The sequence below is a fragment of the Delphinapterus leucas genome, unplaced genomic scaffold, assembly GCF_059928025.1.
Source record: "Delphinapterus leucas isolate spDelLeu-1000000601 "Yukka" unplaced genomic scaffold, BTC_Dleu_Yukka2 spDelLeu_asBTCV2_sq25, whole genome shotgun sequence".
NCBI lineage: Eukaryota > Metazoa > Chordata > Mammalia > Artiodactyla > Monodontidae > Delphinapterus > Delphinapterus leucas.
The window spans coordinates 14,742,996-14,769,511 of NW_028322234.1; the positions used below are offsets into that span (position 1 = coordinate 14,742,996).

The 26,516-nt window shown below is 56.0% G+C and overlaps 1 protein-coding gene across 8 annotated transcripts in view; it reads left to right on the top strand.

Annotated features, from left to right (window-relative positions):
* RFX2 (regulatory factor X2) overlaps positions 1-26,516 on the top strand; it is a 99,709-nt gene that overhangs the window by 69,175 nt on the left and 4,018 nt on the right. Inside the window, exons 6-18 of one of the 8 annotated variants that reach the window (XM_089905590.1) lie at positions 3,455-3,529; positions 10,309-10,490; positions 12,630-12,749; positions 15,026-15,141; positions 16,014-16,132; positions 16,449-16,561; positions 16,884-17,038; positions 18,239-18,336; positions 18,475-18,531; positions 19,234-19,383; positions 20,292-20,500; positions 24,883-25,003; positions 26,003-26,516. In XM_089905590.1, coding sequence (XP_089761716.1) covers positions 3,455-3,529; positions 10,309-10,490; positions 12,630-12,749; positions 15,026-15,141; positions 16,014-16,132; positions 16,449-16,561; positions 16,884-17,038; positions 18,239-18,336; positions 18,475-18,531; positions 19,234-19,383; positions 20,292-20,500; positions 24,883-25,003; positions 26,003-26,455 — 1,968 coding nt within the window. In that variant the 3' untranslated portion in view covers positions 26,456-26,516. Of the gene's footprint in view, positions 1-3,454; positions 3,530-10,308; positions 10,491-12,629; positions 12,750-15,025; positions 15,142-16,013; positions 16,133-16,448; positions 16,562-16,883; positions 17,039-18,238; positions 18,337-18,474; positions 18,532-19,233; positions 19,384-20,291; positions 20,501-21,498; positions 25,004-26,002 lie in introns of those variants that run through there. The other 7 variants (XM_089905589.1, XM_089905593.1, XM_089905592.1 and 4 more) reach the window with 7 other exon arrangements.

Consider the following 26,516-nt stretch of genomic DNA (forward strand, 5'->3'; position numbering starts at 1 on the left):
TGAGCAGAACGAGCTACTTTTTTCATGAAACGCTATTTTTCCTCGAAAGGATGACAGGCAAATTATGATTATTCAGACTCGAAGATTTGGTACACATTTTCTCAAAACTGAACGGTTGTGAGCTTGACATCGAGGAAAACACGACAGGTTTTATTGTCAATATGTTCTCAAACCAAAAAAACAAAAAAATAGAATTTTGGAAAACTGGTATCTTGCTGAAGTTGGTGGTGGTGATATTAACCAGTGTGACTTTTTTCAATACCGTGCGATGAAATGTATCAACATTTGGAAGATCTGCAAACTCAGTGAACCAATATTTTCCAAGTGACCAAGTGCATGTTGTTACAAAACCGTGCATGTGGGTGAAAGATCCGTTCAAATTGCAAGAAAGACTAAAGTTTTCTTTTAATTAGTTGTATAGTTTTTATTGAGGTAAAATTCACATAACATAAAATGCACCATTTTAATCATGTAATTCAGTGGCATTTGGTACATTCACAATGTTCTGTAACCATTACCCTGTCGAGTTCCAGAACATTCTCATCACCCCCAAAGGAACCCTGTACCAGTTAGTAGTCACCTCCCATTCCCTCCTCCTTCAGCCCCAGGGCAACTAATCTGCTCTCTGTCTCTGGATTTGCCTGTTTTGGACGTTTCATACAAATGGAATCACCCAACACGTGGCCTTCTGTGATTGGCTTCTCTCACTGAGCATCATGTTTTCAAGGCTCATCCACATTGTAACATATGTCAAAGCTTCATTCCTTTTTAGAGATGAATAATATTCAATTGTATGTACGGACCATATCTTGTTTATCCATTCATCAGTGACTGACATTTGTATTTTTCTGCTTTTTTTGCCGTTATGAATCAGGCTGCTACGAGCAAGTTTTTGTTTGAACACCTGTTTTCAATTATCTTGGGTAGAGTGAAATTGCTGGGTCATGTGGTTTAACTGAGTTTATATTTTAACAGCTGTTTGCCACGGTAGCTGAACCATTTTTCAGTCCCACCAGCAACTGAGGAGGGTTCGAGTTTCTCCACATCCTCACTGACACTTGTTACTTTCCTTTTTTCTCTTAATAGCCAACCTAGTGGGTGTGGAGTGGTACCTCACTGTGGCTTTAGTTTGTATCTCCCTAATGACTAATGATGTTGAGCATCTTTTTATGTGCTTACCGGAGACATGCCTATTCCAGGCCTTTGCCCATTTTTTAAAACTTTTTATTTTATATTGGAGCATAGCTGATTAACAATGTGGTGTTCATTGCTCATTTTTTAATTGTGTCATTTTATCATTTTGTTGTTGAGTCTCCATAGTTCTTTATAATATTCTGGATATAAGACCCTTATTAGATACATGATTTGCAAATATGTTCTCCCATTCCGTGGGTTGTCTCTTCACTCTCTTTATAGTGTCCTTTGACATACAGAAGTTTTTAATTTTGATGAAGTCCAACTTATCTTTTTTAAAGGTTTTTATCTTTTATTTTTTGTTTGTGCTTTTGGTGTCATATCTAAGATTCTATTCCCAAATCCAAGGTCATGGAGATAACCTTATTTTATGTGATTACCTCATGTTTTCCTCTAAGAGTTTTATAGTTTTAGCTCTTACATGTAGTTCTTTGATCCCTTTGGAGTGGATTTTTGTATATGGTGTGAGGTAAGGGTCCTGCTTCATTCTTTTGCACGTGACTATCTATTTATACCAGCACCGTTCGTTGAAGAGTGTATTCTTTCTCCATTAACTGGTCTAATAAACACCCTTGTTGAAAATCAGTTGACCCTATATGTATGGGTTTATTTCTGGACTCTCAATTCTATCCCATTGATCTATATGTCTGTCCTATCCCAGTACTGCACTGTTGTGGTTACTGTAACTTTATAATCAGTTTTGAAATGGGAACTTATGAGTCTTCGACCTGGTGCTTCTTTTTCGAGATTGTTTTGGTTATTTGGGGTCCCTTGCAATGCCATATGAATTTTAAGATCAACTTGTCCATTTGAAAAGGCAGCTGGAAGCTTTGTAGAGAATTTTGATTGAGACTACATTGAGTCTACAGATCAATTAGGACAGTATTACCATCTTAATAGTAAGCCTTCCAATCCATGAACATAGGACGTCTTTCTGTTTGTTTGGGTCGTCTTTAATTTCTCTCAACAGTGTTTCATAGTTTTTTCAGTGTACAAGTATTTCACCTCCTTGGTTAAATTTATTCCTAGGTATTTTATTCTCTCTGATACTATTGCAAATGGGATTGTTTTCTCCATTTCATTTTCATATCGTTCGTTATTTAGAAATATAATTGACTTTTGTATATTGATCTTGTATCTTGCAACCCGGGTGCTGATACTTTTGGGGGCGATCCTTTCCATATTTAAGATCATGCTGTCTGCAAATAGAGGTAGTTTTGCTTCTTCCTTTCCTGTGTGGATGCCTTTTATTTTCTTCTGTGGCCTAATGACCCTGGCTAGAGTTTCCAGTACAGTGTTGAATAGCAGTGGCAAGAGTAGATGTTCTCAACAGTGGTCAGAAGAGGTGGGGGGCGAAGCAGAAACCCCTCGTTCCTGAACTCAGCTCTGGGGAAGTGGTCCAGCTGCACTTTCTGAAAGTGCTGGGCCTGCTTTTTACAGAATCGTCTCTGTGGTCTTTGCCTCCCCTGGATGTTTAAGGGTCATTGCCTCCAGCAGAGCTTATGTTTGCATTTTTCATGTACAAGTCGGGCTCAGATGTGGTGGTTGCCACACTCGGCCGGGTGTCTCTTCCTTTGCATAGACCTGCCATGGCCCCTCAGCCCTCGCCTCTGTGAGGTCTGAGGACCCATCTCAGAGGCCCTCCCCCAGGAGGACCCCTCTGTGAGCTGTCTCATCTCCGTGGCCCCAGGGTCCTGCGCCTCCCAATGGCAGGGCTGGGGTCGTGGCCTACTGGTATTTTCCCAAAGCCCTCCAGCTGGGAGACCCTGGGCTTTGCAACAAGGGCAGGCTGGCCGGGAAACCAGTGCCATCAACTGTCCCCGGGTCTGTGGTCCTCTGACTCTCCCAGTGCAGACGATGGATTTGGGGAGCAGCAGGCGGTTATCATGCTGGCTTTGCTTACACTTGAACTTGCGCAGTGACCAAGCATTCCCGGTGTGCATGTGTACGTGCAGACGTGTTAGAACTCGGCTGCCAGTGTAGACAGTAGGGCCCCCTCTGCTGCTGGTGTCTGACGGGCTCCTGGGCTCCTCTGCACGTGACGAAGCAATGCTCCTGCTGAGGCTTCGGCCCCCAACCTAACCCATCCCCCCGCCCACCCCCCACGCCCCGCCTGTGTCCAGCCTGCTCTCTATCTTGTAGGCACTCGGATCTTTATTTGGATATTAATACAAACCAATCTTGGCTAATGCTAACCATCTGATTTCGTTTTTGTTTTTTTTTTTCCGTTTTGTTTTGTTTCTGCGCACATTTTCTTTAGCTTGAAATGGCGATTGAAAACCTCCAAAAAAGCGAAGGGATCACATCACACAAAAGCGGTTTACTCAACAGTCATGTAAGTGTGTGTCAACCTGCTGGTCTGCCCTGCTCTGCTTGTCACCTTCGTAGGCATTTTAAAAACGAACAGGGAGTTCCCCGGTGGCCCAACGGTTAGGATTCCAGGCTTTCACTGCCATGACCCTGGTTCAGTCCCTGGTTCAGGGAACGGAGATCCTGCAAGCCGCGCGGTACGGCCGAAAAAAAAAAAAGCAGTGAGTTGACACCTTTAAAGTGCCGAAAAGGTGCAGAGGGGGGAACCCATCTAGACTTCTACACTCAGCAAAAACGTCCTTCCACAGCGAAGGGAGCTTAAGGCAGGCTCTTCCTTTGTGAAAGTGGGGTGACAGCACCTCCCTCCTTGGGGGGAAACAGGGATTAAACTGCTTAGTGTATGTAACGTCCTCCCCACCACGCCTGGCAGAGGATAAGCACTGTAAATAAATTCGTACTCAGACAAGCCACAACCAAGAAATGACACCGGATTGGGGGTGCCATAAACGTTCTTAGCTAATTTTCCTGTGATCAGCTTTTTGAAAATAAAAAAAAATTGGTAATTTGACAAAAGGGCAAAGCAACTAATTCCTATTGATTTTAGCTGCATAAGACCTTTCTCTGATGGGGACACCACATGATCGTAGGCCCCAAGGCCAGGAGGGCGCAAAGGTCTTTGCCTCTGGGTGGCTTTGAGTGGCAGGACGGGGCTGGCAGAGATGACAGTGCAGGGACTCGGCTTCTGGGGACAGTTGAGGAGGGAAAGCTCCTGTCGCCCCCCCCACTCCTCCCTTTTCCCCTTACTTCTCCAAACGCCCTCAATTCGGCTTTAACTTGACTGGACCTTTGTTCGGCAGTTTGGAGGTAGGACAGCCCGCAGGAGTTCAGAGCGCACTTCGGGCAGCTTTTCTCAAGCACTTGGGTTGGGATTGGCATCCTTTTGAGAATTAAAACATCAAAGAAAAGTCCCCTTTAGTTGTACCCGATCCCAGCTGTGACCCCAGCAAGACTTTCATACTGGCCGACATTCAAAGTGAGTGATTTGGGGTGCGGGGCCAGAAAGCCCACTAGAGAAAGATCCAGGAGGTTCTGGGTTTGTCGGGGGGCACAGGCGTGGCCAGCACCTCCAGCCCATTGGCTGAGCCTCAGAGGGCTGGTCACTGGAGGAAGAGCAGCCTCATCCCGGTCGTCTCGAAGGAAAAACAAAAGTCCGTCAGGCCCCAGGCTAGGTGGGTCGTGGCCACCCTGTTGTCCATCACTGCCGGATGATGTCACCTGGTGGGAAGGTCTGGAGAAGGGAAGCTGCAGCCTTAGAGCGGAGCGTGTAGAAAGTCCGCAAGACGGCATCCTCTGCTCGGGGACCAGAGTTCTTCAGATCTCGAGCAGACAACGTGGCCACGGCACAGCCTGCGAGGCCAGGCGCTAGGGCAGCCCCAGAGAGCCATGAGGAAGGCAGGATGGGTGCGGACCCCAGGCCGGCGGCGGCGTATCCGCGGGAAGTTTAAAATGTCTATGTGAAACGCGTGAGCCTCAGTCTCTGGCTGCAGGGATGCCTCTGGCTTTCTAACACTTTTCCTCCGGAAGGCAGGCTTGCCTTGGTTGCTCCTCCAAAACCAGTTTCCGTTCCTGAGTTTAGTTTCTGAGCAGGAAGATCCTCCCTGTGTCCGTTTCTTTCTGGCGATTTGTGGTTGGGTCGTTTTCTTCCACCGGGAGCCGTAAGAAGTAGGATCTGAGGCTTGGCGACTCAAAGAGGACAGAAAGAAGGTCTCGGTAAAGAGTCGACCCCACGCGCTGCAGTCAGCCGGCCAGGAGCTTGTCTGGGCAGGGAGGGCGGGGAGAGAGCTAGGGTGTGTCCTGGCGACAGACGGCCATGTGTCCTGCAGAGCCCTTCGTGGTCCTAGTTCGCCGCGCTCACCTGAGACAGTTGTCCCTGGGCACCACCGGCTGCAGTCCCCGCGCCCGGGCAGGAGAGCCTGGTGCCGGGTGGCGAGATGCCCAGAGCCCAGGAAGGCTGGGCTGCGCCTTCCAGACCCAACCCGACATCAGGGTCACCCCAGCTCCCCAGGCTGCCCTCGGGACTCGGACCAGGGGGTCTGAGGGTTGAAGGGACCTTCCAGCCTTGGTGTGGGAGCCCCTGAGGGAAGAGGTGGGCCTCGAGCCATCTTTAAAACAGGGGAACGCATGATTTGGTGGCAGGAAACGAGGGATGACTGTTTTGGAGGACGGAGGCAGAGAAAGTTGAGCTGGGAATGGAGATGCCGTCCCTCACCAGGGTGTCACTGTGGCCTGTGGGTGCAGTCACGCCAGCCAGGCCTGCCCCTCTGCTGTCCCCGGGTCTATCGGGAGAGGCCCCCAACCCCTGCTGACTCAGGGACCCCCATCGTGGGTCCCTGCAGAGGTGGCCGATGCTTACTGTACATAAACGACTATTTCCAGCCCCTGGGAGAAGGACCCGCTTTTAGGTGGATCGTATTCAGATTTTATGACCTTTTTTTTTAAATCAAGAAACATAAATTGTCAAAGATGATTTAGCCTCCAGGTGGTGGTGTAGTGACAGAGCCGTGCCCTGCAGTCTGGGCTGGCGATGGGCTGTGGCAGCTTCATGGGCTGGGTGCTCTGCCTAGAAGTTGCTCCAGATTATGGCGGCGAAGGCCTCCGGCACTGGTCGCAGTTGGGCTGCTGTTTTTTGGAGTTTCCCCGGCCCCCTCACCACCTCGACGACCCCGCCTGGTCTCCTGGAGGGAAAGGCTCTTTCCCAGTGGGCGTCGAGGCTGGGCCTCTCCCGTCAGCTCCACCCTTGAGCCTCCAAGGGCGCCTGCCCGCCTGGAGGCGCAGCTGCGCACGTGTGTCGCGGGCCGAGGCCTGACCGCCCCCCGCCCCCACCCCACAGCAGACCCTGCACCTCCCGCCACCTTCCTGGCTCATCCAGGGCAGCGCCGTCCTGCTGGAGGCTCATCCTTGTGCCCCCTCCTCCGCCCCGCCCACAGCCCGCATCCGATGCCCCTTGGCCTTCAGAACCATCCGGAATCAGACCACTTCTCCCCCCCCACCCACCATGGCCACAGCCTCCCTACCGTCACACCCGGTCAGTCTGCCGCGGGCGAGGCGGGGCTGTGTGGTGGGGAGATGGGCCTCCCGTTCACCTAGTGTCACTGACGTGCGATGCTCGGCCGGTCGGGATGACACCAGGTAGCGGCGTCCAGGAGTGCGGTGCGCAGACCCCACCGGCGCTCGCTCAGCCTACAGGGGAGGCTCTGCCTTCGCGGAGCCCGTAGACCGCCCTCCAGCGCCCGTCAGCCTCCCTTCCGGGTCACCTCTCGTCGCCGGAGAGGGTGGAAGTGAACCCATTATTGCTTCGGAGGCTGCTGGTGGCATCTGTTCGCTCTGTGCTTACCTCTACTCAGGAGGGAGTTAACCACACATCCTTGGTATCGGTGTCCACGTAGTCACCCGCAACGAAGTCTGCTTTCCGTGTAATTCTTGGGATTTGGCCTAGGTGGTCAGGAGCAGAAGCCATCATCTTATTTCCCAAACCTTCCTTCTCACGTTGGGCCAGTCGTGTCAGGTGCCGGGCGGGGTCTCAGCCTCCATCTCTCAGGACCTGGTCCGGGGCGCCTCCCAGGCCTCCACCTCGCGGCCTGAGGATCCTCCTGAGGACCCCCGCGGGCGCTCAGACCCTGAGACATTTGGGCCCCTGGTCCTGGCTTCTCCCTCCCACAGAGGACTCCCCTAGAAGCGGCCTATGCTCCCCAGCCAGGGTGGCAGAGACAGGAAGAGCCTCCTGCTTGCACATCCAGAGGCTGTCGGCTTTCCTCATGCTGGGGTTCCCCTCCGCTCTGCGGGACCGCTCCTCCTCTCCATCAGCGTTTCTTGAGGCATCTTCACGGGGTGCAAACGTGGGCAGACCCGGTTCTGTCTCTGCTTCCTGGAGCTCCCGTTTCAGCAGGGAGACAAGCGATAGAAAATGAATGCTTGTGTCGGCGAGCAGTGCTCTGGAAAACCTTGGGGCTCAGGGGCCAGCAAATACCAGCCCTTCCTCACCTGTATCCTGGATCCTGAGCCAATTGCAACTAGACAGCGGGGCAACAGACAGAACCCAGTTCCCCCCTGTGGCTGGTGAGGCTGCTGTGGGAAGGCTCGTAGCTGGTGGGACAACCCCCGCCCCCCGCCGCTGTGAGCGCAAAGCAGGCCGGGGGCGTACCCGCAAGAAAGGAGCAGCTCCACTGTGCCACCCATGCCCTCCTTCCCAACTCCCGGTGACGTCAGTCCCTTAGCCCCAGAGTCAAGGCAGCGGGGAGCGGGGTGTGTGCAGGGGGGCCTCAGGGGTGGGGAGGAGGGTGCCTCCTGGGGCAGGCCGTGCGCAGTGATTAAACCTCTTAAGTTCACAGTTTGTTCATAGTATCAAAGACACAAGGAGGGGTCAGAACAAGGGGCGCCAAGGAGATGGCCCCTAAGGGTGGGAGCCGTGGGCCGGAGCAAAGCCTTGGAGAGAGAAGGGGGGGTGCTCTGCCACCTTTGTGTAGAAAAAGCACATTTAAGGAAAGTTTGAAAATTATATATCTAGGTGACTTGATGGAAAGTAGAAACCGTGATGTTCTTTCCCAAAGGGGGAACTGAAGAACCCTTTCCTGTTTCCCTCAGCCTCTGGCTGCTGCCTCCTCCTCCCCGCATCCCCGTGGTAACTGCCCCCTCTTCACCCACTGGTGGGGGTGGGATCCCCCTGCGGGGTCACGGGCGCAGCCAGCACATGACATCCCACAGCACACGGACAGATGAGTGGACAGCTGTTCCCGTGCACCCAGGGCTGCAGGAGGCAGGCTTCGTGGTGACAGGAGGGCCGGCGACCCCTGGTTCAAACCTGCTACTCGGATCGGCAGCTGGGCTGGTCCCTTAGTGGGGAGGTGGTGTGGCAGATACCTCATCTGCAGGGCACCTGGGGAGGGCCCGCTGCAGGCTCTCCCCGGGGCAGCACCTAACCCCAGGCCTCGATGCTACGCCTCACACACCCCTCCTCGGCCCCACCCGCACAGACCCGCTCTGGGCTCCTTGGTGTCACATTAAAACATCTGGTCCCGACCTCCACCCTGAATGCCAGCCCAGCACTCCTCCCCCACCTCCCAAGAGCAGAACCCATTACCCCAGCCCTTCTGGAGGCCAGAGGTCTGTCTTTCCGTTAGAGCAGGGGTCACCGGTCCACGGCCTGTTAAGAACGGGGTGCACGGCCGGAAGTGAGCGGCAGGGGAGCGAGTGAAGCTCCCCACCATCCCGCCTGAACCCTCCCCCCCTCCCCCCCACGATCTATGGAAGAACTGTCTTCCGAAATCGGCCCCTGGTGCCAAAAAGGTTGGGGAGCCCTGTGTTATAGGACCCTCTGCTCTGTCAGCCCCCCAGGGCCCCTTCACCTGGACCTTTGACTTTTTCCCCACCTTCATCCTGCACATCCAGCCCAGGCCCACCCCCTGCCTCTGAAACTCTCCTTATTCTAGCATCCCTGCCACCAGCTGACCCCACCACCCGCCTCTCACTCGGGTCCATGTTAGAGCGGGGAGGCCCCATGGAGGAAACGAAGGCACATCAGGTTCACTTTAAAATGGCGGGAGGGGGCCTCCCTGGCGGTCCAGTGGTTAAGGCTCCGCACTGCTGCTGCAGGAGACATGGGTTTGATCCCTGGTCGGGGAAGTTCTGTATGCTGCGAGGCGTGGCCCCAAACGAACAAACAAACAAAAACATTGTAAAGCAACTATACTCCACTAAAAATGAGTTTAAACTAAGATAAAGTGGCAGAGGCAGTGTGTGGGGCTTAGAGGAAGTAAAATGGGCCCTGAGGTGGTGATTGTTGAAGCAGGCGTTCAGGAGTCTGTTCTCTCTACCTCTTTGCATGTTAAAACCATTCTGAAACGTGTCTAAAAGGGCGACACGAGCAGACTTTGCAGCCTGTAGGCTTATAAGTCTGGGCGGGGCCACGACCTGGCTTGCAGGGCCGAGCACCAGAGGGGGCTGGGGGTAAGGGGGTGGGGCGGCGATCTCCCAGGGAGAAGGACAGAGGGTGTGGGAGCACAGAGGACAGGGGCCCCGGCAGCAGGGAGCCCCATCCCGATCCTGATGCGGGATCCTGCCTCTGGCCTCGTTCCCGGGCTCACTCTTCCAAATCCAGACCTCCCTCCGTTGGGGACCAGTCTCGAAGCCAGGATCAAACCGCAGCCTTTGGGGCGCTCTGCAGTGGGTGCAAAGTGGGCGGGGGGGTTCAGCCTCCCTCGGTGTGGGAACTGAGCTGTGTGGACAGTTCTGAGTCAGTGCTGACCTCTGGGTGCCTCGACTTCGGCCTTGGATCCTTTTCCCTGCCGTTGGCCTGAGCACAAAACCTGGCACACGAACCTTTCAGTCTTTTATTCAGTTTCCCGTTTGTTTTCCTCTTGGTCCTGAGTACAGGGACTGCGGTGGTATTACCTTAACGGGGCGCCGTGCGGATGGGCCATGGGGTTTTCCTTCCTCTTCCTTTCCTGTGTGCTCAGATCAGCTCCATCCCCGTAGGTTTAGGAAGCATTTGGTGTGCGAGGCCTATGGGGGTTTCAGTCTCCATCACGGGCAGGTTTTTATAAATTAAGTCAAGGAACCTGAAAGCTTGGCTAGAAATCGAAGGCATAAATAAGCAAGTGAAAAGAAGCTATTAAGTAATGAACGTGCCCCAAATTGAACCTGAATCGGTGACAGTAGAGGTGAGTTTCCCCGTCGTGTCGGAGGACGGAAGGCGTGTGTTGCTGTCGGTGCGTCCACGTCAGCATCCGGCCTGTCTTGTCCATCCAGCTCCAGTGGCTCTTGGATAATTACGAAACCGCGGAAGGCGTGAGTCTCCCCAGAAGTTCGCTCTACAACCACTACCTTCGCCACTGCCAGGAACACAAGCTGGACCCCGTGAACGCGGCCTCCTTTGGGAAGCTGATCCGCTCCGTGTTCATGGGCTTGAGGACGCGGCGGCTGGGTACCAGGTGGGTCGGTGAGGGTGTCTGGCAGCCCTTGCACCTGCCCCCCACCCTCCTCTTCCCTTATACAGACATCGAGCTTCGGGAGAACGTGAGGCTCCCCCTCCTGGCACGTCCTGACGTCCGCGGCTCCGGGTGCACCTGGAGTTGCCCTGAATTGGTGGTAGCCTGGGCCCGGCCTGGCCACCCGTGGGCTGTGATCGCTTCTCTTCTGGTGACGGGACACGGGCTTCACCTCCGCTCTCTCCCTTCGCTTCACCTCTGCTCTCTCCCTTCGTTTGAAGTTTTCCATAGCAGGCTTTTTATTTTATTTATTTATTTATTGTTTAACATCTTTATTGGAGTATAATTGCTTTTCAATGGTGTGTTAGTTTCTGCTTTATAACAAAGTGAATCAGTTATACATATACATATATCCCCATATCTCCTCCCTCTTGCATCTCCCTCCCTCCCACCCTCCCTATCCCACCCCTCTAGGTGGTCACAAACCACCGAGCTGATCTCCCTGTGCTATGCGGCTGCTTCCCACTAGCTATCTATTTTACGTTTGGTAGTGTGTATATGTCCATGCCACTCTCTCACTTCGGCCCAGCTTACCCTTCCCCCTCCCCGTGTCCTCAAGTCCATTCTCTACGTCTGCATCTTTATTCCTGTCCTGCCCCTAGGTTCTTCATGACCTTTTTTTTTAGATTCCATATATATGTATCAGCATACGGTATTTGTTTTTCTGTTTCTGACTTACTTCACTTTGTATGGCAGCCTCTAGGTCCATCCACCTCACTACAAATAGTTCAGTTTCGTTTCTTTTTATGGTTGAGTGATATTCCATTGTATATATGTGCCACATCTTCTTTATCCATTCATCTGTTGATGGACACTTAGGTTGCTTCCGTGTCGTGGCCATAGCAGGCTTTTTAAATAGCAGCCTCTGGATTGTCTAGTCGAGTTGGATTTACCATGTCTTGATGCTTTTTGCTGTGCCTGGACCGATCCACTGTGGGCTGCTCTTGGCAGACAGCGGCCGGGGACCCTCACGGGCGGGAATCTTTCTCCCTCCACCCCCGACCCCGGCAGTAGCGTTTGGCTCCTCCCACTAGGAAAAGACGGCCTCGCTCTGTTCAAAGCGGGGAGCTTGGCCCACACGTGAGATCATCTTGCATGGCTTTGACCTGTGGCCAGCCGGGTTCGCCACGTGCCCTGGGTGAAGGTGCACACACGTGGGTCTCGGCGTTCACTCCCTCCCTCCCAGAAGCGGGCATGCTGGGTGTCTTAAAGGACGGGGCCAGGAGAGTTCTCTCCCACCTTGGGATCCCTGATGGAGGACATCCTTACAAAACATGGGCAGCCAGAGCGGGGCAGGGAGGAGGAGTCCATGACCTCTGGGGACACGGCCACCGCTGCCCTGGGGCCTTTCCAGATGGCTCCTGGGGCCTCCACCTTCAGAGGGTCCCAGATGCTGGCCTCAGAATTGGGGCTCATCCTCCCCGCTTTCTCCCTCCGAGCACCAGTTCAGCTCGCGCCTCACCTGGGAAGGACCCAGGCTCCCCGGCTTGTCCGTGTTGCCAGCTCAGGGAAAATGGCGGCCCGTGAGCTGGGGGTGTTTGCAAGGCCGCGTGTCTGTCCTTCCCTCCAGAGGAGACCCTTCTGACCTGTTTCCTTAAAGAAATTACTTAAAACCCTTTGAGCATCATTTCTCCCATAATAAAATAAGGTAGTGTTTCCCAAACTGTACCATTTCTAAAACGTGTTATTAGATGATTGGAAGGGGGGAGAGTTAATAATAGTAATTATTATTTATTATAATAATAAGTATTATTATTTATTATAATAATAAGTAGTATTATTGCTATTATTATTATTATTATTATTAGACCATACTGGGTTAAACAAAGTTGAACTGGCTTTTTTACTGCAGGACTTCTCAGAGCCTTCATCATACTAAAAAACAAGAGGGGAGCCTCCCAGAGGGGGAAGTCGTTACAGAATTTCCTGAACCTCTCTGACCACGGGACAGCCCATGAACGTTCCCCACACGGTCCGGGGAACACTGGCCCCGAGAGCCCAGGGAGAAGGGCGGGGAAAGAGCCCTGTCTTGCGGTTCAGGACATCTGCAAAGAGAGCTGACCCCAGGTGTTTGGTTCCTAGGGGCAACTCCAAGTATCACTACTACGGGATCCGTCTGAAGCCAGACTCGCCCCTGAGCCGGCTGCAGGAGGACACGCGGTACACGGCCATGCGGCAGCAACCTGTACATCAGAAGCCCAGGTGGGTGAGCTGCCGGCCGGCCTAAGGATCAGCCAGCCCGCTGGGAGGTTTCCCTAGCGGCGACGGAGGGAGAGGGGTTTCTCGACCACCGACCGCAACCTGGAAATGGACGCAACATGCGTGGAGTGCAGAAAACCAGTTCGCACCCGCCCCCATCTCGGCGTCCTGGGAGAGCCCTGCCTTTCACTGGCACCTGGCGTGGAGTGAGGCCAGCAGGACGCGGGCAGTTTCAGGGTCACAACAGAAGTGAGTGGAAGGTGCGGAGATTTCCCACGTGCCCCCCCACGCACCCCGGCCTCCGGTGTTGTGCCTCCGTTACAGTTGATGAACCCACATAGACCCGTTCTTGTCACCCGAAGTCCATAGCCAACATTGGGGCCCACTGTCCGTGTCGTACACTCTGTAGCTCTGGACAAAGGTGCGATGACCTGTATCCACTGTTAGAGGGTGGTACAGAGTAGTTTCACTGCCCTAAAAACGCTCCCTGCTCCTCCTGTTGGTCCCTCCTCCCCGCCAGCCTCCGGCAAGCGCCGATCTTTTAGTACTGGCTCCGTAGTTTTTGCCTTTTCCTGAATGCCATAGAGTTAGAATCACAGATCTTTCATTTTTCCTCTCTGTCTTCAAAGAAAGAGAGAGAACACCGAACATAACCCCAGAAGCCAGGAGAAAGAAGCTTATACACTTAAGTTGCTGCTTCCTCCTGACCTTTGGATCTGATGGCTGGAAAGGCCGGGTCATCTTCTGGAATGTTCTCTGCCTCACAGAGCTACTCATCTTTTAAGGCAGGGGTCAGCACACTTCTTCTGTAAAGGGCCAGAGAGCACATATCTTCAGCTTCGCAGGCAGACACTCTCTGTGGAGACCCTTCAGCTCTGCCCGTGTAGCGTGAAAGCCTCCACAGACCAGGTTAAAGCAACGGGTGTGGCCGTGTGGCCATCAAACTTTATTTTCAAAACAGGGGGCAGAAATGGTGCTCTGCAGCCCTAGTTGGAGACGCCCCGTTCAGGGCCCCACTCAAATACCAGCTCCCTGGCCCCTTCCACTCACCCCTCTGCCCGCCTCTGTCCCAGGCCCCTCTCCAGGGTCCATTCTGCTCCAGGGCAGGAATGCACCCCACTCTGTTCCACGTGGCACCTTCGTGCCTCAGCTGAGCTGCGTGGCTGACACCCCATTTTAGCTGCTCTAAGGGGTCCCAGTGACTCCCAACCACATGGCCGATCACGGGAGTTGGAGGTCCCAGGAGAGAGCCTGGAACATTCCCTGGGACCAGGAGTCCATCCTGTACCTGATCGTCCACAGACAAGGACTGCGTAGCTTCCGTTGTGGGGTTCGGGCCACAGGCTTGTGCCATTGACACTTAGAGCCACCCACCCCCACAAAGTCAGGTGGTCCACATACCTCTGAGCGGCGTCCTCCCTCCTCCCAGTGAGCCTGGCCCTACATCCCACAAGGAAAGGCACTCCCAGCTCAGGCTGGGTCCCTCGCACCCATCCCACCTGGCATGCGCATCCCTCAGGGCTCAAGCAAGTCATCCCAGGAAGCCCTTCTCGGTTGCGTTTCTCAGTTTGCTGCCTGGACAGGCTGTCCACTGCTTTCTAGCTCAGGGCAAAACAAAAGTCTCAGAATGTGCTTTGAGATCACATAATAGTAACACGTTTGGGACTCTATGTAAAGAAGTTCACTTGTCTTCTAAGAGAGAAGTGTTAGAATATATACATGTAATATAGCAACCCGGGTGTCCATCAGCAGGTGAGTGGATAAACAAATGTGGTCCATCCATACAGTGGAGTGGTATTGAGCCTTCAAAAGGAAGGAGATTCTGACACACACTACAACATGGATGAACCCAGAGGACGTGATGCTCAGTGAAATAAGCCGGACACAAAAGGACAAATACTGTCTGATTCCACTTATGTGAGGTCCCTAGAGGAGTCACATCCGTAGAGACAGGAAGTAGATGGTGGGGGCCAGGGGCTGGGGGAGGGGAAGGGGGGGGTCCGTGTTTCATGGGGACAGAGTTTCAGTTTGGGAAGATGAGAAGGTTCTGGAGATGATCGTGGGGATGGTTGCCCGACAATGTGAATGTATTTAATGCCACTGAGCTGTGCACTTAAAAGTACCATTTTAATGGTAAATTTTGTGTTTTCTATTTGACCACTAGTTTTAGAAAATTACACACACACCCCAAACCAAATCTTGCTCCGTCCTCCACCCCTTGGGCCCCTTCTGGGCAGTGCTGTTAGGGCCTCACGGTGGCACACGTGTTCCCTGCCCAGGTACCGGCCAGCCCAGAAGACGGACAGCCTTGGGGAGAGCGGCTCGCATGGCAGCCTGCACAGCACACCTGAGCAGGCCATGGCTGCCCAGAGCCAACACCACCAGCAGTACATCGGTGAGCCCCCCACCCCGGCGCAGGGCCTGCTGGCAAGGCTCTGGGGCCACTCGACACCGCTGGGGCTGGGTTTCGGCACCAGCAGCATCTACAGGGATACTTTAGACAGTTTTCTTGTATATCACCTTTTCAATTACATAGAAAGTTCTAGATAAACCCTCTTTGTGGAATCCCGGAGACTTTAGAATAATCAGCATGTTCCTCCCAAATTAGTGGATATTAATCCAAAAATAATGGATTAAAGTGACCATCATAAAAATAAGTAAATAAGGGGACTTCCCTGGCGGTCCAGTGGTTAGGACTCCGCGCTTCCGCGGCAGGAGGTGCGGGTTCGATCCCTGATCGGGGAACTAAGGTCCCACAAGCCGCGTGGCTCGGCCCAAAAATTAAAATATAAAATGTACTAAACTGAAAGAAAATAAGTAAAATGAAATGCCCATCGGAAAGAAGACTGGATGTACTTTCAGCTGAGCCGGGCCCCTCCCTGGGAGAGTCCCTCCCCAGCTGGCACCGTCCCTGCCCCGGAGTGACGGGATACGCTAAAGACGTGGGTGGCCTCCGTGTACTTTAGTGTATCTTTGAGCCCCGACTGAACCCTCCCCTGTTGGGTCTTCTGGAGACGCTGTCACCCACCTGGGCGCCCCCAACGCTGGGGGGATGGAGTGCACGATGTGTGCTAGGCCCAGGCCCTGTGCTTTGTGCGTCACCGGGAGCTGACGATGTTGTCTCCTCCCTGCACCTGAGAAAACCGAAGCTTAAGGGTTGTGTGGTGTGAGAGGAGCCAGGGCCGGCATGGGGTCACCAACACGTACGGCCGGTGTCCCCAGCCCTGCTGACCTGCTCCCGCGTTCCCCCCCCCCCCCCCGCCACAGATGTGTCCCACGTCTTCCCGGAGTTCCCGGCGCCCGACCTGGGCGGTGTCCTGCTGCAGGAGAATATCACGCTGCACGACATCAAGGCCCTTCAGCTGGCCTACCGGCGGCACTGCGAGGTGACTGCCCCCTGAACCCCGAGCCCAGGCCCTGGGGGCTCCGGTGGGCGCCTCGGTCAGCTGCGCGAGGCCAGTGCCAGAGCATCACTGGGTGTCCCCGCCGGTGACCAGGAGCAGACAGGACTGGCCCCCCCCTCCCTCTGGCCAAGGGGTGGATGGAATCTTCCTTCGTTCACTCCCATCCCCTCTCGTGGTCTGTCTGGGTTTGGAAAGACCCCGCTGCAGCCCGTGTCCCGGCCGCTTGCTTGGCACGTTCTGATGGCAGTCACATGGTGTGAGTACAGCGGAGTGCTTATCCAGCCGTGTTTATTCCTAGGCCACTTTAGATGTCGTGATGAACCTCCAGTTCCACTACGTTGAGAAGCTGTGGCTTTCCTTCTGGAATTCTAAAGCCTCCTCCAGCGACGGCCCTGCCTCTCTACCTACCAGGTACTGCCCGTCAGCCCCCAGACAGGCCTCAGTTTCACGGGGCCTGGGTTTGCCCTGCAGACCGTCTCCTGCTGACACCCACAAATGCACCAGCTTTTCAAGAATCAGCGCTCAGACCCCCTCACGCACGTGTGGTCTTTCCTCTGACTTGGTGTGCGACTCGTATGGCATTTCCCTTTGTTCGGCGAGGATCTCAGGGGTGACCACGGGGCAGGGAGCTTGCCTGCCCCAGGTGGTCCTGCAGCCTCACTCGGCTTATCCCGCGAGAGCAGGCCCCGGGCTGACGGCTCACCTGTGTCCCCCGTGACCCCGTCCCCCGCAGCGACGAGGAGCCGGAGGGCGCCGTCCTCCCCAAGGACAAGCTGGTATCTTTGTGCAAGTGCGACCCCGTGCTCAGGTGGATGAGGACCTGCGACCACATCCTGTACCAGGCGCTGGTGGAGATCCTCATCCCAGACGTGCTGCGGCCCGTGCCCAGTAAGCGCCCCTCCCCACACCCCTGCCCGCGACCTCCCCAGAGGAGACTCCCAGAGTGGAGGCCAACCGAGGTCGCGGGACAGCCTCGGGGGGCGGGGGCTGAGTCGGGTTCTAACCCGCTTCCCCAGCTGATCTGACGCTGAGCTCGGCTTCCTCCCAGCACTGTGAGTCTGCAGCATGAAGGGGTGGATTCTTCAGACCTTCTCCAGATTCCAGCGGCCTTGACTGAGGAAGGGAGAGAAAAGGAGATGGTGGCCCTTGATGGCTACACCCGTCTGGGGCTGATGCGGGCCGTGGGGACCCTCCCAGGGCCTCTGCCCCCACCCGCCCTTGTGGCCTCCGGAGGTGGTGACAACACCCGCCACCAGGGGGCGCCCGCCTGCAGGCCCCCTACATAGGGGCTGTCCCTCGGGCCCCCAGGACGCGAGTCCCGACCTCGTGAGGGCGAGGAGGCCGGGCGCTGAGCCTCGCTCTTCCCGAACGGCTGCCTGTTAACATCCGTGCCTGTTAGCGCTGGGGAACCTCCATCTTTTTGATGACCTGGTCTGCTGCTTTTTTTTTGCCAGAAAATGGGAAACAGCAAAACCGTTGCAGTTCTCCTTTGGCCTTGCCAGCCTGGAAACTGTTCAGTGTAGTGTGCTTTTAGAGTCTCTGTGTATTAAGGTTTGAGATTGGGGTATACTTCCTTTTATAACACTAGGGGTGGTTTTCTTTTTTCAAAAAAATGTATTGCTTATTGCAAGCCATCTCAAAATAAATTTGGAAGTTGGTAGAATATGTTTACATGCACGTGTGTATATCAGGGTCTCCCCCCTCCACTCAGCCCAATGACATCGGGGTGGGTCCGTCCCCGGGGGGCGATCCTGGGCACTGTGGCCCCATCCCCTCTATGCCAGAAGCCGCCCCAGTGTGACAACCATGATGTCCCCAAACATGGCCCAGTGTCCCCCGGGGTCAGGATCACCCCAGGTGAGAACTGCCAGCATAGACAGGTAGATGAGCAGAGATCAATGGCGCTGGCCCCAGTTCCTACTCAGCACCTCCGTCACTAAGTGCGCTAAATTCTCACCATCTCTTCTCCTCTGTGTTGCTTGTTCTCGGTGGGTGGTCATTTCCACGGCATGTGCACCTCTTACACGTGAGCTGATTCTGACGGGCGTCAAGACTGCCTTTCTCACCGTTAATACTTGTGTCCCCCAGGTACCCTGACCCAGGCCATCCGCAATTTTGCCAAGAGCTTGGAAGGCTGGTTGACGAACGCCATGAGCGACTTCCCACAGCAGGTCATCCAGACCAAGGTAACAGTCGGGGTTGGGGTCTGGGCCTCCAGACCACGCTGCGGGGTGGTGGGGGGGGAGGGCAGAGGCTACAGCCTGGGGCCCCCTCGGGCCCCGCTGTGCTGTGAAGGGAGGGGGCTCCTGTTCCTCTGCCCCCAGGGAACTGGAGGACCGCTGGGCCCCAGAGAAAGGGGGCTGCTGCTGTGTGTCCTGAGGGTAAGTGGTCCTTCCAGGAAGGCCCAGGGCTGGGCTGCTGCTGGTGGAGGACAGGTGCTGGCTGGGAGCGCCCGACAGAAGTATCTTTGCTGTGATACTTTTGGGTGGATTCAGAGCAGATCGAGTGTTGCTCTGCTCGTCATAGGAGGGGGATTTAACCTCTTTGTGGTCACCCTCACTGCTAGCGTCTCAGCCACAGATCAGAATGTAAAACATGGCCATCAGGCCTACCTGTGGAAAAGAGGCGATCCCATTCCCTTCCCGAGAGCGTTCTTACGGCCTCAGACAGGCGGGGCCAGATCTGGGCATCCCGCCTGCCTGCTCCCCACAAGCTGGAATCGCCTGGGTAGCTGTTCAAAAGTGCAGATTTCCAGGCCACACCTCGCAACGTCTGATCCAGTGGTGCCTGGGAATCGGTATTTTTACTGTCCCTCCCAGAGAGCCAGAGGAATCCTAGAAGCCAGGGCCTGGCCACGCGGTGCTGAATTCTAACTCACCTGTGCTGTGGCGTCCGCTGTAGATGCCACTCCATGCGTTGGTGACGCCCGTGTCCCTCACTGATTCTCAATTTGGGGGTCTCTGAGGCTGTCCGGAGGACGGGTCCCTCTCCCCTGCCAGAACAGCTCTCTCCTGGTCCCTCCGCCGCCACGCCCCTGAGAAGAGAGACAAACAGGCTTAGCCTCACACCTTCCCGGGCCCCAGGTCGGCGTGGTCGGCGCCTTCGCACAGACCCTGCGGCGCTACACGTCGCTCAACCACCTGGCGCAGGCGGCTCGGGCAGTGCTGCAGAACACGGCGCAGATCAGCCAGATGCTGAGCGACCTCAACCGCGTGGACTTCGCCAACGTGCAGGTGACTGTCCTGCGCGCCTCCCCGCGGCCTGGGACCGGGGCGCGCGGACCCAGCTTCCACCCGCTAGAAAAATGCGCAGACCCACCAAACTCAGCCTACCGCAAAACCAGCCCCGCACCCGGGCCCGGCCCATGCTTCTGATGCATGAAAAGGGTCGGGGTTGAGTCACCCACAGTCCTCGGGGACACCCGGGCTCCACTGCGTGATCGTCCCCCTGGCCTCCAGGCTCTGGGATGACGCCTTGGCCCATTTTCATTAAAAATTTGCCTTCTGGGGCTTCCCTGGTGGCGCAGTGGTTGAGAGTGCGTCTGCCGATGCGGGGGACACGGGTTCGTGCCCCGGTCCGGGAAGATCCCACATGCCGCGGAGCGGCTGGGCCCGTGAGCCATGGCCGCTGAGCCTGCGCGTCCGGAGCCGTGCTCCGCAGCGGGAGGGGCCACAACAGTGAGAGGCCCGCGTACCGCAAGCAAAAAAAAAAAAAAAAAAAAAAAAAATTTGCCTTCCCACTGCCATGTTCACGGCTCTCTCCTCTGGGCTTAGGAAAGCGCAGCCGCCATCAGGGGAGTCCTGCCGCTGTGTTTACGTCTAGTGTAGGCCCTGAGTTTATCCACCGAATAAACAGAAACACGCACACAGAGGAGTGGCCACTTAGAAATAACGCAACGCGAAGACGTGGTACAGCCTGGGCCTAGGATGCAGGGAGCCTGGATTTAGGCCCTTGGAAGCCGGGCAGGTTCCCTCTGGATGGCCATCCGTCTCTGCCCCATGAAGCGGGTGCCGAGCTCACAGTTGGAAAAGGTCGAGAGCAGCAGGTGTCTGTGCTTGTGTGTGTCCGGCCTAGGGCCACGCCCGGGAGATGTCGCTGTCCCTCCGTCCTGACCCGGCCCTCGCCTGCCCGCGCCCTACAGGAGCAGGCCTCGTGGGTGTGCCAGTGCGAGGAGGGCGTGGTGCAGCGTCTGGAGCAGGACTTCAAGCTGACCCTGCAGCAGCAGAGCTCCCTGGACCAGTGGGCCAGCTGGCTGGACAACGTAGTCACCCAGGTCCTGAAGCAGCACGCGGGCAGCCCCAGCTTCCCAAAGGCTGCACGGCAGTTCCTGCTGAAATGGTCCTTCTACAGGTAGGTGTGCCCTTGATCTCCCAGAGAGCTCCAGGCCTGGGAGGGAGGCCAAGGCCCAGAGACGCAGACCAGCCTGTGGGCCTCACTCCTGGGGGCTCCCGGGGCAGGCCCAGAGGCCCCTGGGGCCTAAAACTGGGCTACAAGGGCTTCTGCAGACAGAAACCATCATCTTGGGCCCGCCTGCTGGAGAGACACGGCAGCTCAAGCACGAGCCTTTGTTTCTGCCCCTAGAGCACCCCCACGGAGTGAGGTAAAGGAAGAATCTAGAGAGAACAGGAGCGCAGGTGGTGGCAGGTGGGAGATGAGAACCAGGTGGGGAATCGTGGTGCAAGGGGCCGGCTAGGACAGCAACAGGATGAAAACAGGATGCGACATGATCCTTTATCCCCTCACTGCCAAGCACAAGCAGGGGGCAGGGACGGGCGTCGGCTCCCCACAGGATGGTCCTGGGCGAGGGTTAGGTGGACATGTTTTAAAACGATGTATGTAACTGTATTATAGTGAATTAGGTGTGTGTGTGTGTGTGAATGTAAGGAGATTTATTTCAGGGAACGGGCAGGCGTGATCGCGGGGCCAGCACGTCCGAAGTCCGTAGCAGGGACTGACGGGCTGGACGCTCAAGTGGGGGGAGCAGATGCCGCCGTCCGCAGGCGGGGACCCCTTCCTCCTCAGGGAAACCTCAGTTTTGCTCCCAAGGCCCCTCTGCTGACTAGGTGAGGCCCACCCCCAGTGTGGAGGCTGAGCTTCTCCACCTCAAGTCGAGGGATGGTGGACGGGAACCATGGCGATGCCTAGACTAATGTTTGACTGAATCACTGCCCATCACTGACACAGAAAACTAACCGTCACGGAAAGTAAACGTGAGAGAGAAAAACATATGGAGAAAGAAACGTGAGAAAGAGAACCCATGAAAGGAAACCAAGAGAGAAGGAAAAAGACATGAAAGGATCAATCCCGGCAGTTTACTAGCCAGCTGATAGGAATTTTTTTTTTTTAAGAGAGAGAAAACGGAGGAAAAGAAAATAATAACTAAGGGCTCAAGTTTCCGAGAGCTGCCGGGTTCCCCGCCCCGTGGATGAGCTTCCCAGCCTCACTGTGACGTTCAGACACCTAGGATAAGAAAGGATCGTAAAGGCATCCAGGGAGAAAACAGCGGGTCACACCGCAGGCCAGGAACCAGAGCAGCATCAGACTTGTGTGCGGCCACGCAGGGCCCAGGAGGCCGGGGAGCGGTGTAGTCAGGATCGCGCGGGAAAGCTGTTCCCACGCTGCACCTCTCACCTGGGCGAACCCAGAAAACCCGGGCTGCGCTCACCCAGAGAAGCCCTTCGGTGGAGTTCCAGTCGCACTCAGCGATAGACACGTGGAAACGGAGCGTTTTGTTGAACGGAGGCGATCAGCTGTTCTCTACCTGCAGGCCGTGCAGGACGGCCCGCCGGCCGGCTGCGGCCCAGGGCTCAGGCTGCTGTCCACCGGGGCTGTGCGGATAAATGCTCTCGGCGTGAGGCCAGGCCCACTCGCTTACAGATCCTCAGCAGCGCCGAGCAGTGGCGAGCAGAAGACTGCTGACTGTCTGGCTCTTATCGGAGCGTTTCCCGACCCCTCGGCCGGCTGCTGGCCCGGGCACTCCCTGTTCCCATCGCCGTCCTCATGCTCTGCCCTGGCCTGCTGGCCTCAGGGCCTCTGCGCTGCCCTCCCCTGCCTGGAGCATCGTTCCCCAGGGAGCCCTGTGGCCCGATCATCCTCAGAGAAGCCTGCAGACCTCCCGAGTGAAATAGCGTTCCCCTTCTCGCCCTCTGTCCCCTGCGCCTGGATTTTCTTCCATTGCCCGTCACCCCGTTCTCTGTTTGCTTGTCCGTTGCCTGTCTCCTCGACAATCACCCGTGTCTCCTCAAGAGCTGGGACATCGCCCTTGTTCACCGCTGCTTCTCAGCATCCGGATGTTGAGTGATGAATGAACAAGAAAGGGATTGTAAGCCTGACTGACCACGTGGCTCAGCTGTGGACTTACACCCCATCGCCACGGAGGGAACAGGATTTAGTCCGAAAGTGCGAGAAAGCAACACTGGGGTGATGGGGGAGGAATGGAGTCAGAGTCGGTGGCTGCAGAGAAAGCCGGTGGGGACTCAGCCCCCCACCCCCGTGGCCGGAAGTCGTGACCTGAGGAATCAGGACTGGCAGGGTGACCCCGTGACTTACACCGCAGAGATGCGAACCCAGCTGAGGCTTGCAAGTGGCTGCGGCCTCCGTGAGAGGGGGCTGCTTTTCTCTGTAACGACGGAGGCCCCACCTGACTCCAGCTTGTTGAGTTTAAGGGACTTGTCTCTGTAGCGTCCACCAGCAAATGGACAGCGGTGGGCGGGGGCTGGGTAAGCTGACGGCCACTGACTTTCCCACCGCAGAAAGTTGCGAGCCCGTTTGGAAAACCCAAAACATACCAAGGTGACCATGGAGACGGTTCAGAAAAGCCTCTCGATCCAAAGCTTCAAACCAGACACTGAGGCTTGGGGGCTGCCGGGTACCAGCGCCCGACCCAGGGGGTCCTTCACGGAAGGGTGCCGGGTACCCCTCTGGGTGGGCAGAGTGGGAGGGTGACTCGAAGCATTCGGGCCTGGGGTCTCCCATTAGAGCGGCAGCAGCACAGACCGTACCTTAACACTTTGAAACGCAAGCAGCTTCGTTCCAGGCCCGTGTTATCGGCAGCAGCGTGAAAACCAAGCACCGCTTCCAGGCATGGGGAAGGGAGGGTGGGAGGGGGTGAGGGGTGAGGGGGGCCCCTTCCCAGGGACCCGTGGTCTGTGTTCACTCGCTTACCTTTAGGGGGTCAGCCATACGGAGCCAAAGGAGCTTCTGAGCAGAAAACACATCCCAAACCCCGAGCCTGTTCCCTGTGCCCACTTAGGCGGCCTTCGTCTTCATTCTTTGTGAACGTTCTTCAGGTGACCTTTGCCTCCTAAAGTGCTCATCTGGACACAGGCAGGCACCACCCGGGTCCCCTCCTTGGTTGCCCTTCCAGGGCATCTGGAAGCCACAGCCGGCTGGAGCCAGCTCTCCTTTTCCACGGCTGAACCAGAGTGCCGTCAGAGCGTGTCTGCACACTGGCCCGGGGAAGATGCAAGAAGAGTCAAGTAAACTGATTTGTTGTTGGCTGTCTTTGCTGACTTGCCCGCATGCCCCATTGCTAACACGCAAGCAGCAGCAGTTTCAACCTGTTAAAAGATAAACTGAGGCTCGTTAAATTTTCAAGAGACTCTTTGAGGGACCTCCCTGGTGGCACAGCGGTTAAGAATCCACCTGCCAATGCAGGGGACACGGGTTCAAGCCCTGCTCCGGGAAGATCCCACGTGCCGCAGAGCAGCTAAGCCCGTGCGCCACAACTACTGAGCCCGCTCTCCAGAGCCTGCGAGCCACAACTACTGAGCCCGCGCGCCTAGAGCCCCTGCTCCGCAGCAAGAGACGCCACCTCAGTGAGAAGCCTGCGCACCGACTGCAACGAAGACCCAACGCAGCCAAAAATAAATAAATAAATAAAAAGATTCTTTGAGCAAACATCACTTTGAAAGCCAAAGTCGTTAACAGGCTCCCCGGACAGGAGCAGGGGGAGAGTTGTTTACGCAGAAGGAAATGATTTGATGGCTGCAGCTTGGGTGCTCTGACAGATCTCGCCGGGTCCTGGATGCTTGGACTCCAGGGTGGCAGGGCCACCCCGGGGCGACGCCCTGTGGTTCCTCTCCTGTCTTGTCCCTTCCTGTTTCTTTTCTGGGTACCACAGCGATTAGACGTCACCGAGAGTAGGTGAGTTCTGAGCTGGAGTGTCCAGGTGTTTGGGGCCACGTGGCAGTGCACGTATAGGCCAGGGTTTTTGGTCGGGGACCACGTTTAATAACTCCTTTAGGTCGGCGCTCGCTTTCTCTGGAAAGAATCAGATAGTAGATCTTTTTGAGGGCAAAGTTTTCCAGGCACACAGCACATCAACGACAGGCACAGCCAATAAAACTTTATTAATGGATGCTGCAGTGTGAATTTCAGGTACATTCCATGTGTCGTGAAATACAATTCTTTTGACTTTTTTTGCCAACCATTCAAAACTGTAAAAACCACTCCTGGCTGGCAGGCTGGATCTGGTCTGGCTTGGGCCGCGGTTTGCCAACCCCTGCTTTGGATGAAAGAGGCAAAGGTGCCCTGAACTGGAATCTCGTCTTTAGGCGCCTAAAACTGCTGGCTAAGGATGGGAAGGATGGGAAAGGCCGCGGGGTGGTCTGGGAGGCTGGCAGGCCCCTCGCAGGCCAGCTCGGGGCTGGAGGGGAGCCTGGCGTCCCGGAGGTGCCAGCCCGTGTCTGCCGCCTCAGCTCCATGGTGATCCGCGACCTCACGCTGCGCAGCGCCGCCAGCTTCGGCTCCTTCCACCTCATCCGGCTGCTCTACGACGAGTACATGTTCTACCTGGTGGAGCACCGCGTTGCCGAGGCCACTGGGGAGACGCCCATTGCCGTGATGGGAGAGGTGAGCGCCCCCGGGATGAGAGGGCCGGCCTCGGGGCCCGAGAGAACACACTCGTGGGGGCGGGCGGCGGGTGGGAAAAAGCTCGCCTGCCCCAGCAGGACGGACCCTGGCTCCTCTGTCCCCTACTCGCGTGGCCCGGGCAGGATTTCCGCCTCATTGAGGTAAAATACACAGAAAGTAAAATTTACCTTTTTAACCATCTCAGAGGAAACAATTCAGTGGCATTTAGTACAGTAACAGCGTTGTGAAACCACCATATCTTGTTCTAGAACATTCCATCACCCCAAAAGAAAACCCCACCCCCTTGGCAGTAAACCCCCCCCAGCCCCTGGCAAGCGTGAACCCACTCTCTGTCTCTGTGGATCGGCCTGTTCTGGACGTTTCCCATCAATGGAACCACACCCTGTGTGTCCTTCTGTGTCTGGCTTCTCTCACTGAACATCGTGTTCTCGAGGTCCGTCCACGTGGTAGCGAGCATCGGTGCTTCTGTCCTTCTTCTGGCCAAATACTGTTTGATTGCACGGATATGCACCATCTTGCTGATCCATCACCTGTTGATAGATGGGCTGTTTCCACCTTTTGGCTGGTGTGAATCGTGCTGCTGTGAGCATTCATGTACACATTTTGTTTGAACACCTGTTTCCATTCTTTGGGGTATAGACCGAGGAGCAGAATTGCTGGGTCATGACAGGGTTGTTTCAAGGAAGAAATGAGGCGACACTTGTAGAGCTTTTAGTACGTGATAAGCCCGTGATAAACAGCAGCTTTTCCTTCACTGACCACTCAGAGGCCACAGCCCTCCAGCGGCTCCCAGGCAGGGCCCTGGAAAGTGTTAGAGGGGCCACATCCAGACACCCAGCAGCCTCAGGGCCACTTCTCACGGCAGAAGCCCTCTCACTTACAAAGCGAAAGCCCGATTCCTCTGTGGACGAGGACATTGCTAACCTTCCCCGGCACCTGCTCTGCAGAGGGCCCTCACTCCGGGCTTCTCTCTTTCAGTTCAACGATCTTGCCTCCCTGTCACTGACACTGCTCGACAAAGGTGGGTGTGTCTGGGCTTTCCCTCCTGTCCTGGGCCTGGTGGTGATCAGGGCGGCCCCTGGGGCGGGGACACTGGGGGCTCAGAGCAGAGGCCCTGCCCCTCCTACTGGATTACGTTTACTCCTCTCCCTGGTTCCCTGCACACCAGGCCCCTCAGCGCAGGGCCACGGACAGGACTGGTGCCGGTGCTGGGGCTGGCGGGGTGAGGGCCTCCTGCGGCCACGTCCAGAGGGGGAGCAGGGCAGGCGGGCCAGAGAGCACCCTCCCCGGGGGCCCATCCCCTGCCCCGTGGAGGGGGGGGGGGCCCAACCGTCAAGGGCGACGCTGCCGGGAGCACAGCCCAGGCACATGGGCGTTGGTCGTGGGGAGGAAGGCCTCCAGGTTGACTGGGTCAACCCAGGCCCAGGCTAAGACAGTGCCCTGCCCTGGCCCCTTCGCGCCCCCTGAAGATGTGCCCCGCGCCCCACCCCGC